This window comes from Achroia grisella, unplaced genomic scaffold (assembly GCF_030625045.1).
Source record: "Achroia grisella isolate CSIRO2021 unplaced genomic scaffold, CSIRO_AGI_Agris_v1 utg660, whole genome shotgun sequence".
Taxonomy (NCBI): Eukaryota; Metazoa; Arthropoda; class Insecta; order Lepidoptera; family Pyralidae; genus Achroia; species Achroia grisella.
Genome location: NW_026712984.1, coordinates 7,835,132 through 7,848,338, shown reverse-complemented (window position 1 = coordinate 7,848,338; position 13,207 = coordinate 7,835,132). Strand labels below are relative to the sequence as shown.

The following is a 13,207-nucleotide window of genomic DNA, read 5'->3' as shown; positions in this document are numbered from 1 at the left end:
ATGCAGGTAGATGTTATGACGTAGGCATCCGCTAAGATAGGATTTTGATTAATTCTAACCCTTAAACCGATCGGGCTGAAATTTTGCATGCATAAAGGTATTATGACGTAGGCATCCCCATAGAAAGGATTTTGATAAATTCCATCCCTAAGGGGATAAAATAGGGGATGAAAGTTTGTTATATTATCTTCTTAGATTTTAGACTGATTGAACTGAAATTAAAGATTGGAGCTACTATGATGAAGACGTTCACTTAAATAGGATTTTGATAAATTCAACCCCCATGGTTTTAAAATAAAGGATGATGCAGGATGTAAATGTATTAGTTTGAACCTATCAGTACCTAATGGAACGAATAAATTAAGACGAACAAAACAATTTTTAGTTCTTTAGGCTACTTTTATTTTAGAAAAATAAAGTTAAATTCCACGCGGACGAAGTCGCGGGTACAGCTAGTACTTCATATAGTATATATAATTAATATAAGGAAGGAAGGAATATAAAGAAATTGTCTAAAGTTTTACAACATTCAAAGTCTGTTCAAAATCTATCTGAAAAAAGTAAAAGATGAGTAAAGATTATTTCTATTTCATTTCTTGAACTCATTTTTGAGTAAGGTCCAAGATGCTGATGTCTAAAGCTAATATTATATTATCTGTGCCAAAGTTAACCCTTGCCTTCTTTAATAAATAAAATTACAATATACCCATTTTTAATATAATATTTTAGAGTTTGTTATAATATGTTAATATTTTGTATTAAATTTATTTTAGTAAAGAGCTGTGCTCGCGACTTCGTCCCCGTGGAATATAACATTATTTTTCTAAAACAAAAAGAATTTATCTAAAATAAAAGTATCCTATGGTACTCCTTATTACATCAGATACCTGTCAAAAAAAGTCCCGTCAAAATCGGACCAGCCATTTCAGAGATTAGTCGGAACAAACAGACAGACAGAAAAAAATGTTATTTTGGTGTATGTACCGTATTTATATTCATATGCATGTAGTAAAAAACGGTTATTTCAATATTACAAACTGACACTCCAATTTTATTTATATGTATAGATTATTTCTGTTTCTATTCCTATATGTCTTGAAACTTCATCTAAGTTTTCACTGTCTGTGTAATTACGAGTGGATTCTTGTACAACAGATGTTGCATGCAGGTGTGCGTTTGATAAGGTTTTATGATTATTGTTCCTCATTATTTCAACTCGTTGACATTTTTTTACTACATTCAGATTGTACAGGGCTGGAGTGAGTTAAATATTTAAGAGTTTTATTGACAACCTCGGTGGTCTAGCGGTCTAGCACACCGCTTTACGTCCGATGGTCGCGGGTCGATTCCTCGCACGGCACAAACATTTGTATTCATGAGTACGATTGTTTGTATCGGTCTGAGTATTTTCTATGTATAATATGTATGTATTTACGAAAAAAAACTATGTATTTGTATCAGTCATCTAGTACCCATAACACAAGCTTTAGCTAGCTTAACTTTGGACTAGATGGCGCTGTGTGAATTGTCCTGAGATTATTGATATAATAAAATCGAAACAATACCATTTATTCTAAAGGCTCTTTGTAAAAGGGACTAGTGGGCATATCTGTGTGAAAATCTGTTCTATTTTTTTGAGAATAAAATCTACTATTTAAACTATCTTAAGGCTGGATATGAGTTACCTAGCTAATGAACTTCAACTATTATGTACCCTCCTTTTTAATTTTGTAATCTTGTGATTGTACAAATAAAGCATTATTTTTTTTATTCACAGTTTTTGCTGGTTTTCTCCACACTTACGGGCCGAAACCAAGTAAGTGCAGAGTGTGTGTATGTGTGTGTGCGCGTGTGTGTATTTGTGAGTGTGTGTGTACTTATTGTGTGCTTGGTGTGACTGGTGTCCTATCCTGTCCTATATCCTTTTCATCTATTTCGAGAAATTTTCGGACTGTACGACAGGTATTTAAGATGGCAGCCTTTTGAAGGGTGATGTAAAGTGTTTTTTGTATATCTAATTGTTTCAGGCTATGATGTAGGTGTTTGGGTATGATACCTGTAGATGAGAGGACTATGGGTATTATATAAACTTTTCCTGTTTCCAAATTCTTGTTACTTCTTCCTTTAGCTCTGCATATTTGTTTATTTTTTCAGCAATTGTCTTCTGGAGATTGTGGGTATTAGGAACTGCAATATCTATCAGGTAGGTTTTTTTATTTACTTTGTCTTGTAGTATTATGTCTGGTCTGTTGTAATGAATAGTCTTATCAGTAAGTATAGCACGATCGTAATATAGTTTATGAGATGTATTTTCTAACAGGCTACACGCACGTGACACCCCTGTTTCAGGCGTATTAGTATCTAATACGTATCCATCTGATGCTAAACTGTTACCGAAGCCATTATTACTATTATCATTACATAACACAAAACAAAGTCGCTGTCTGCCCGTCCCTATGTATGCTTAAATCTTTAAAACTACGCAACGGATTTTGAAGCGGTTTTTTTAATAGATAGATTTAAGGGGAAGGTATAGTATTATATATGTACACCCGGGGCGAGTAGCTAGTTGTATAATAAGAAAAATAATCTTAATTCATATTTGAGCCCTAAGTCCGGCTCCAAATAAGAAAAAACGAAGTATCCAAGAGTCAAGCGAAGCGAAACTATAAAAATCTTTCATTATTCGTCGAATGTTTGTAAATTCGACGACGTATCAACAACATGCGAGTGAAATTAGTGCTTATTGCCTTCGCTGTTTTAATCATTGCCTTCGTCAATGCGGGTAAGATAATTTTCATACCAACTATTAGAGCAGAACAAATAAAACCTTTTTAAATAGATGTTTATAGCATTCCTATAGTATCTACATTTAAAGAAATTGATAGAAAATCGTGGAAAATGGCAAGAACAGGTGAAGGTCTACTGACAAGAGCGCTAATCTTAAATTATGAATGAATAGCATGGTGCACTCACCACTGCTAATGGTATATGCTGGCGGGGCACCAGTGGAGGATGATAGGATGAGTATGAAGTAAAACCAGTTAGTAGTTTTTTATGAGCAGATAATTCTTCAAGAATTAATAATGGTGGTTTCCAGAATAGATTGAGTAGAGGTAGTCCTGACGAGATAGCTAGCAATGGGGAATGTAGTCCACGTTACTAAAAGTTTCTTTATGTACAATAAGGAAAAATCACTGGATCTTACAAAGTTTAATTTATTTTTATTGAGTTAACGATATTTTGGTAAAATTTCAAACGCCAATGATCCATCATTTCTGTTACTAGAATTCTATTTCAATCATGTACTACCAAAAGAAGAAGATTTAAAAGAATTAGATCTAAAGTGTATTCCTGGTCGTACAACAATTAAAATTGGAGAGCAATTAGACCTCAAACCAGATTCAGATGAATACGAAGATACAGACACAAGACGATCACACATGAATGGTGAAACAAAAGATGAACACTGCAAGATATGTGTATGCTCAATTGAAGGAAAAGATCAGTATTGTAGTATTAGGCCAGCTAAGAATGTAAATGAGTGCATTACAATGGCCAAATACACTGATGATTTTAATAAGAATATTCCATTTGATATCAGTAGAAACTTGGCGTATAGGATTAGGAGAGGTTAGTGTGGGATTGGTAGTGATGAACAGTGTAACTGATGGTATCATAGTATGATGATAATTTAATGATAATATTAGTTAATTAGATTTTAATAAATTGCAACAAAAGTTATAGACTAATAATAAGCTATGAATTATTTTTGCAATTATATCTGTACATATTTGTTGATCAATTGATATAATGCAGTATATAAATAGGATAAAAAAGGCGCGTCTCCAATTTTAAAAATTTAATTCTTTCATTTTAAACTCAAACAAATTCATGAGCACAGCAAATAAGTAATATCAGTTATGATTATGCGGTTGATATATCTAGTGTTGAAGTAGGTGGGTAGGTAAAAGTGTCTTGATAAAGTTTTCTCGTTGAAAGGTGAAATGATTCTGATGTTTTTATTAATATAAACGACTATGCATTATATATGACTGATAACGATTTTGAATAAATGTAGATTATGTAATAAATATTCACATATATTGTAAATTTACTAATAATTCAGATTACATCTGGCACAACGATGAAATACCATACGAACGAAACGCAAAATGTAAGCGAGGATTCTCATACTATAGCAACAGTGCTACTGCCAATGACACAGATGTCGACGTAGCCTCCGATGTAGAGTCTTTGTTAGACTACGATAATAGTGGTATCTGTTACTATTGTATTTGTGCTGTTCATGGTAGAGGAGTTGGATGCATTAGCAGAGATCCATGGTTTTGCGAATACTATAGAACTCTTAGACAACGAGATGCTCCTAGAGACAGATATAGAGTTTTATTCAAACAAGACAGGCCAGCGTACTTCAGACAATTGTCGTATAGAATAAGAAGGACTATGGACGATGCAGTATACGCTTTAGCTGATACCGGTATGGTGTATCACAGGGTTGTTATATTGGGCCATTCCTTTTTCTTCTCTTTTGGATTGATTATATATGTGTTGTTCGTTGGAATTTTTGGTAGTATTTCTTAAGTTGCTATTTTCACATATGTATGTATATAACTGAAATATTAGTGTCTGTTTTAAAACAGCAAATCGCCTTTTGCAACCAATCTTGTCAGTTAATAGTAATTAAAATAAGTTATATATTAGTATGAACTCTTGTATAAGTTAAGACATCCAGAATGTAATGTAATGAATTGTAAAATAAAGATTGGTAATTGCAGGAGGCGATTCGCTGTGCTGTGAACATCATGATGGGCATCGGAGAAATCTCCACAGAGAAGTCAGGAACAAGATAAGGCAAATGAAGAGAAGGGTGCCCAAAGAGAACCTTATGTCTGGCGGACCACGTGGCGATTATATTGACTTTATTGTTAATAATGATAAATAAAAAAATGAACATTTACAAAATACAAATCGTTGTACTGTTTCTACGTGTGAATGGGCAACATATGGCTTCTAAATTGAAGAAATTAAAACTACGAATTCCGGGCAAAAATAACAATAGTTAAATTTGAATAACGAAGAACTGAGAATAGTGACTGTAATTTAAGATTGATAGTTAAAGCAATAGAATTTTGTTTAAATAATTTTGAATTTGTGACAATAAGTTTTAAGTGTGATAGTGTATTTTTCTATTTTTACATATTTTTATACGTACAGATGTGATGTGAATAAATTGATACTGAATTATTTATTTCTATAACTTGATTATTTTATATAACACCCGCAATATCTGAAACTGCACAATAATCAGCTTGTCCACTATTTGCAGTGTTGCACGATTTGATCACGAATTTATTTTAGCACGATTGCATCAGTTGCACTGTTCATCACACTTTACAATCTTATTTTTTAAACTATTTTAGATTTAAGTTTACATATTCCTATACTTCTATATAGTATTAGGTTGAAAGTGATTATAGCAATAAAGTTTTTATAATATCGTCAAAAATTAGATTTTTGACAAAATCATCAATTATATTATTAATAGCCGTGATTTCACCCACAAGATATTTATAGCCTATGTATATATGTTATTTTTCTTGCCTTAGCCTTTTTTCTGCGTGAAAGAATAACAAACAACCACCTATCAATTTATACTCACAAACTTTAGCGTTTATAATATTAGTAAGATTTTGACAAATTCTTAGTTCTTCAAAAAGATATATAAGATCACAAGAAATACACTTTTTTTAGTAACAATTAGTAAAACAACACAAAAGAAAATTACTGAATCAATCTATGTAAGTAAGTTATTTAAAATATGTTGCTGTCTTGATTTTCTGCATTTGAAAGGTAAGTTTTAAATAACTCTATAATATTACCATTATGAAAAGAAGTTTTGGTACAAATCTATCACAAAGATTCTATATCTATAGCATTCCGCAAAATCAAATCGATTGAAACAACATATGTTGACTACAAGGATGATTATAGGCACAGATAACGTAATATTTTACAAGTCTGTAGTTTTTGTTCTACAACAAATGGTATAAGAGCTGAAAACCTGGCAAGTATGTTAACGTAAGTAATAATGTCTAATAATAAATAAAATATTCGGTGACAAATAAATGAAAAAGTAGAAACCAGTGAGTGTAAAGTAGAAACATATAGATATATAAATATAAAATCATACAATAACGTCTTACGCACATTAGAAAACACATTAAAAACGAATAATTTATCTTGCAGTGGGCACGGATTCTTCTACATGCATACCATTTGTATCGGAGTATACGGACTGTACGGACGGTAAGATATCAGATTTGACAAGAATTTTACTAGATTTTTGCTAATGTTTATATTAAATAATAATAACAATATTCCTGGGCATTTCACACAGCGCCAGCTAATCTCAAGCTAAGAAGAGCTTGTGTTAGAGGCAATTGACAGCTCATATAAATACATAGTTACATTTTTCAAAACATACATAATTAAGTGGAGGAGATCTTAGAGAACTTTGCACTCTTTGTAACGATACTCCTCCGAAACGGCTTGACGGATCAAGACCAAAATTTCATCGAAGGTCTTTGGGCCTATTTTGTTTACCACTCAAAAAATTCCAAATGGTCAAGATCAAGTTTTTTAGAATAAATGGAGCGCTCAACATGTGACCTGGTATAAACAACACACCGGTAACAAGCCTAGTATACATAGAGAACACCCAGACTGATATAAACAATTGTTCTCATGAATATAAATGTTTATAACGTGCGAAGAGTCGAATCCACGACCATTGGTGGCGGTGTGCTAAACCACTAGACTACCGCCATATTTAAGTTAAATCGCTCCATTTACCTTAATTGAGAATCTTAAAATTATAAGTAAATTTCTTTGACCAGAGAACAGATGCTCTGGCTGCCAAAGATGTGCATGTACTGAAGAAGCCACGTGGGTCTGCCACCCCGTAGTGGAGTGTGAGGAAACGGAAGACACCGGAATCTTTATAGACGATAATCAGTTTGAAGATGTCCTGACTAAGCTTAAACAAGGTATAGTTTACTAGCTGTGCCCGCGACTTCATCCGGGGGAATAGACGACGAAAATAAAACATAAATTTTAAGTTTTTAGTTTTAAAAATGTCGATAATTCCATCTCCTCTTTCAATCCCCTTAAATCCATTTTTCTCGTCAAAGAAGTAGCCTATATCCTTTCTTAGGGTCTAGAAAATCTGTGTAACAAATTTAATTTAAATCAAAGTTTTTCAGAAGTTTTGGCGTAAAAGCGCGACAGACAGATAAAGAGACAGGAAGAGTTACTTACCCATTTATAATATTGTTAAGGATGTGTGTCTGTTTAGAACATTTAAATATCGTATATATAGTTGAGTGCAATGATGGCTGGCGTCTGTACTCTATAGGTGTTGCTTGTGGGGACTAGCCTGTTCGGATTACGGCCTTTTATTAAACTACTTACTTATGACAAAATAGCATTTAATATGCTAGTGGTTACTCCATTCTCCCTAATTGAATTTAAAAATGAATTTGTGTTTTGTAATCATGTACAAGCTCATTTGAAGATAATAAGAGGAGAGTTCCTTGACACTTCTTCTTAGCTCGAAAGTACGCCGAGACTCTACTATTATCTATTTGCCTTATGGTCGACTGGGAGAAATTGCCTTATGGTGTTAAGTCTGCCATTTGCCCTTTGTTTTTGTATTTGTGCGTCAAAGTTTTAATAAATAAATAAATATGTGACGGTAGATTGACTACCGTCAGTTGGGAGTCCGACAAATTTATAAAGAATTACATGCAGAAATATATGTTAATTTGATTTTAATTAATAACATTTAATTATTTGTTGTATATAGACTCAAAGCTCAAGAGAATGAAGCAATCGATGAAAGCAAATACACCGCATGTACCAAGACCAAGCGTAACGAAGTCTGACGATTTATTACTAGGTAATTTGCAATTTTTTCTAAATTTATTCGACATTTTATATCTATCAGGTCGTATAGCTTTTTGTAATTTTCTTGGCCAAGTACCTTACGTATTACTGTGTAGATTTCTTTTTAAAACAAATCAAATAATAATAATAATAATCTCAGGACAATTCACACAACGCCATCTAGACCCAAGTTAAGCTAGCTAAAGCTTATGTTATGGGTACTAGACAACTGATATAAATATATGGATGCAAATAAATTTGAAATGAACTGAATATATGTAACGAATGAAGTAAAGTCTTTTAATATATGCGTAACAGTGGCGGCCTTACCCATTGCAAGGCAGCTGGTCTCTGCTAGGCCTTTTCTCCTTCGTGAAAAGTATGTGATGCCAACGATTGGTACGGTTGAGTTGATTCTACCGCTATTCGGGATGAGGACTCCAACTCAGTGACTTTGCATAAAGATCGATCGCATAGTTATATTATTCAAAACATATACATATACTAAAATAATTAAAACTTTCCGCTAATTCATGAAAACTGCTTTATTTTAGATTTTTTATTCGTACATATGTTAGTGTTGTAATTTTGTTCATTTGAGATTAAATGCCCTACAACGGGAAGTTTTTGCAACTTGTCACTAGGCAAAACGCTCACTCACTCACTGGTTGTTTAAAATTTGCTTTGGTTGTCATGAGAGGCCCCTGCAAGACCGAGGCTCCGGACGATTGCCCCGTTTGCCACCCCCTAAGGCCGCCACTGATACGTAGATTTTAAATTCACGCCATAATTAGTCATGTACTAAGTGGTTACGCTAGTATTTAATTTGTTTTATTCAATAGTTCCAAAAAGTGAACTAGATGTCGCTGCGACATTTATGTTTAATTTATACATCGCGATGGCAAGATATTTTTGTCTTAGATCATTTTACATACAACGTTTCGTCATTAAGAATAATCTTATTAAGGAAATATACACAGTTCAGTGCTATCCTTGGAATTAATTCACCTACTACTATAGGGGCTCGATCTAGTATAGTTTAGGTCTGTAGTACAATATTAAATACTAGTTCAACTACATTTTTATAAGATTGAGGTGCTAAACAAACTAATGGACTATATGTTAGACAGTAATAAACGTCGATCCTAGCATAGTCTTCGGTGTAACGTTGTCGCTTCTGATTAATGAGATGCTATCCTTCTCGTGTCCAGAGATTACACTGTCTTCTCTTCTGTTTACATCTAAATCACGACGGAAATTAGGAAAGATACTTACTTCATAGACTAGTCTACTATTACTTAAACACTGATATAATACTCTGTTTCCCAGGTTACATCATAGCTATACCTCGAGCACTGAGCACCACTTAAATATAGTAATTGCACAAAACGCACTTGTATTTCTTTTCTATCCATAAACCTAAAGAAAGCAAATAAGGTAAGTGATGTAATTGTAAAATTAAACTCTATTTCTTTATATTAAACTTAAAAATAAATCACAGAACCTATTGGCGGTGAAGAAAACGATATAGCTAGGAGAGAAATGCTAGCATATTTACAACGGCGCAAGAGATCTATTGAAGAATCAAATGCAGAAAATAATGAGACCAAAAGCAAAAAAGTTTTGTTTCATGACGCAGTTGATGAAATCAATCAAGGTAAGCATACATCACATATAGAAAGTCAAAGAATTTTTGTAGGTCAAATTATTTTTGAGGTTATTGACAACGATTTGGTCTAATATTTAATAACCCGACTTATAGATAAATATAGTAAACAGGAAACAAGAATAATGAGATTTTTTTAAGAATAAGACGTCGATGAGTAAATAAATATACTTTTACTTACAGATACATTAAAGAATACAAATTCAAGTGGAACCATAGAAGCCAATAAAGTAGTTGCTAAATCCATACCACAAATTTCACGTCGGACGGGTCTGTTCAATATCAGTAATATTACAAGTCCTCTTCATATTGCATATAAATCGCAACTTTCCAATCGCCATATTGCAGATAACAAAATTAACACGCCAGCCCATGACGACAAGTATTATACATTAAGTCAAGAAAAAGTACATAAGATCTTCAATCAAACGCAAAAAACAAAAGACAAAGAATTATCAAAAATGATTGTTAATGAACTTAAAGCAGGCACCGAGATTGTGGGTGATAAGCATGCTTCTATTATGTCAAATATTACATTCACATCTGAAAATGATACTTTAACAGCAATGGCATTCATTGCTGGTAATTTATTAAATAAACTTTGGAATATAGAAAGAGATGCAAGGGATGAATCAATGGAAACTGAGATATTGAAACATGAAAAGATTTCAGATCTAATTGAATTATTCAAAGAACCATTATCTTTGCGACAGGAAATATTTCTTAAAAATGCATTAGAACAACTTTCTGAGGCTGTAAACTACAATAAAGATCCCAGCAATGCTTCATTATGTGAAAAAATTGAGAAAGCTAAGAATTACCTAGAGGATGCAAAAGATTCCCAACAAAATGAAGATCATATAGGTTGCAAAAAACATAATGAAGAAAATGGACCAAAACAAAATACTAGCTTAAAAGCTATTGAAAAAATGAGTAACATATTAGGATTATTACAAAAATTTGAAACTGTTCAAAAGCATATCAGTAATTTAGAACATGAACCATTAAATGTCGGTGAAAATAAACCAAAGTTTAGAACGAATTATTCAATGGATGAGTTCTTAACAAAAGACGAATCGTCTTCTTTGAATATATATGGTAAAATATTAGAAAAAATTACAAAACTGATTATTCCAAAAAAGAAATGTAAGAAAATAACAAATAGAATAAGAAACCAGAATATCTTTCAAAATAATGATGATATTAAAGCAAAACTAAAAGCTTTGTATGGAGTCGACTTGGGTGATATCAATTTGACAGTTAAAGATAAATTAATATTTGATTATTTATTTAATATTAAAAATCAAAGATGTCCAATGCAGCGAGACAATTTAAGTCCCGTGTCTAATACAGAAGGAGATATTTTACTTAATCTCTCGGAATTTTTCAAAGTTAAATCTATAACAGATTTGGTTAACCTTTTAGAACCTAGCAAACAGCAGAATAATATTTTTCGAACCATCTTGTCTACAACTACTGCTCCAATAACAGAATCTACAGTTTCTGCAACAACTTTAACTGTTTTGTCTCCTGATAATATGAAATTGGATAAATTGAATAAAACAAAAGAGAAATTAAAAAATCACTTGAAATCTATTATAAATGATCTAATTGAATTACAAAATGTAAGTGGTATACCCGTAAAAGACAGAAAAATTCAAATATATGATATATTGCCTTGTATATTCAATGTTTTTAATAAAGACTTTGGAGGCATAAAGTCAAGTAAATACGAAAATCCTATAGAAATAGTTAAAAACTTATTTGAAAAAATAAAAAAAGACTTTAAATATATACCACAAACACGCAGATTCAGTTCAGTTCCTGGACTAAGGCCAAAGTCAGCTGTAATCTGGGAGAGAGTAGCAAAAAATTTAGGCAATAAACAGAAATTGAATACACGCAGAAATTTAGATACATCAACTAAATCTTACGAAGATATAAAAAAAGAGATCAATAAAGTGGAGAATTCTGGATCAAATGTTTATAAAAATCAGGCTATACAAAAGAATGTGCATCCCGCTAAAAAACTAGTGTTACTAAAAGCCTTGAATGAAGATGTTAAACAATACATTGATGTACTAAAAGATATTAATGTATTCGTACATGATATAAATAATGTAGCAGCCGATAAAAGTGACATACAGGAGTTCATTGAAAATGCTGCAATAAATATAAATCTCAATAAAAAAGTTTTACATAGTTTAAATTTACAACAGAATACTATGAATAAAATAATACCAGAAATAAATAAGTATAATGGTATTAAAAATCAAAACACAAGAATGCAACCCCTAAAATTACATAATGTCCCTCCTTCTAACAATAAACTAAAATTGTCTAGAGATGAAATAGTAAACCAGTTAATCAAAAACCGCTTAGAGTTATATTTAAAGATTAAACATGCTGAAGGGGTCGACTTGGACGCTGATATAAATTCAAGAATAGCAAATAAAATTCTCAATTATTTACAAAATGGGAACAATAACTTAGCTAGGGATTTGTATAAAGTATTTGTGGCCCGTAATGAGCAAAGTAGATTTGATAGTAAGTATTTTGGTAATTCAATCACACAAAATGATAACAATTTTAAAATACATTTTATTTTCTGTTAAATCTGGTGAATTATAAATTGATTATATTTCCGCAGCTGTTCCACGATCTGATGCTGAGTTCGATGTAGATCGACATTCTGAAGCAGTGGCATCTCGGAAGGAACCTATTATACCATTCGAAGATATAAATTCAGACAATAATCCAACTAAACCATTGACAAAGGATCTTTTAATTAAGCAGTTATTGAATATAAAAAATATGTAAATTTGGTGCAATTATACGTACTTAATTAGGATTTTCTACATTTCTATCTTTTACTAATAAAAAAAAATAATATTCATAAAATTTATGTGTTATGTTTGAAAGTGAATACCAAATTAAACTGAGTATTAAAAATCATTGTCATCATAGTACAAACATCTACGAGTTTTATTCCTAATCTTATTTTTAACTCGGTGGTCTAGTGGTTTAGCACACCACTTTACTATCCGATAGTCGCGGGTTCATTCCTCGCACGGTACAAACATTTGTATTCATGAGTATGATTGTTTGTATCGGTCTGGGTGTTTTCTATGTATAATATATATTTATTTACAAAAAAATGTATCCATGTATTTATATCAGTTGTCTAGAACCCACACAAGCTCTGCTTAGCTTGGCACTAGATGGCGTTGTGTGAATTGTCCTGAGATATTATTATTTTTATAACTAGCTGTTCCTGCCACTTCGTCCGCGTGGAAATTAACTTTATTATCTAAAAGAAAAGTAGCCTAAGTTACTCCTTACTACATCAGCTACTTGCCAAAAAAAGTCCTTCCAAAATCGTTCCAGCCATTTCAGAGATTAGCCGGAACAAACAGACAGATAGACAAAAATCGTAAAAAAAATATTTTGGTGTATGTACCGTATTTATATACATATGCATTTAGTAAAAAACGGTTATTTCAATATTACAAATAGACACTTCAATTTTATTTATATGTACAGATTGAATACAGAAAGTGTATTCAATTCATA

The 13,207-nt window shown here is 32.0% G+C and overlaps 2 protein-coding genes across 2 annotated transcripts; both read left to right on the top strand.

Moving 5' to 3' along the window:
* The first annotated feature begins 2,724 nt into the window (after positions 1-2,724).
* LOC131849723 (uncharacterized) lies at positions 2,725-9,338 on the top strand. The gene is made up of 6 exons (XM_059199838.1): positions 2,725-2,785; positions 3,289-3,633; positions 6,271-6,330; positions 6,921-7,070; positions 7,889-7,981; positions 9,298-9,338. The coding sequence occupies exons 1-6, from the start codon at positions 2,725-2,727 to the stop codon at positions 9,336-9,338; spliced, it is 750 nt and encodes a 249-aa protein (XP_059055821.1).
* Positions 9,339-9,510: 172 nt separating this feature from the next.
* Positions 9,511-12,454, top strand: LOC131849722 (uncharacterized). Its single transcript, XM_059199836.1, has 4 exons — positions 9,511-9,625; positions 9,818-11,770; positions 11,879-12,181; positions 12,285-12,454. Exons 1-4 carry the CDS (start codon positions 9,511-9,513, stop codon positions 12,452-12,454), a joined length of 2,541 nt encoding a protein of 846 aa, XP_059055819.1.
* The last annotated feature ends 753 nt before the right edge of the window (positions 12,455-13,207 follow it).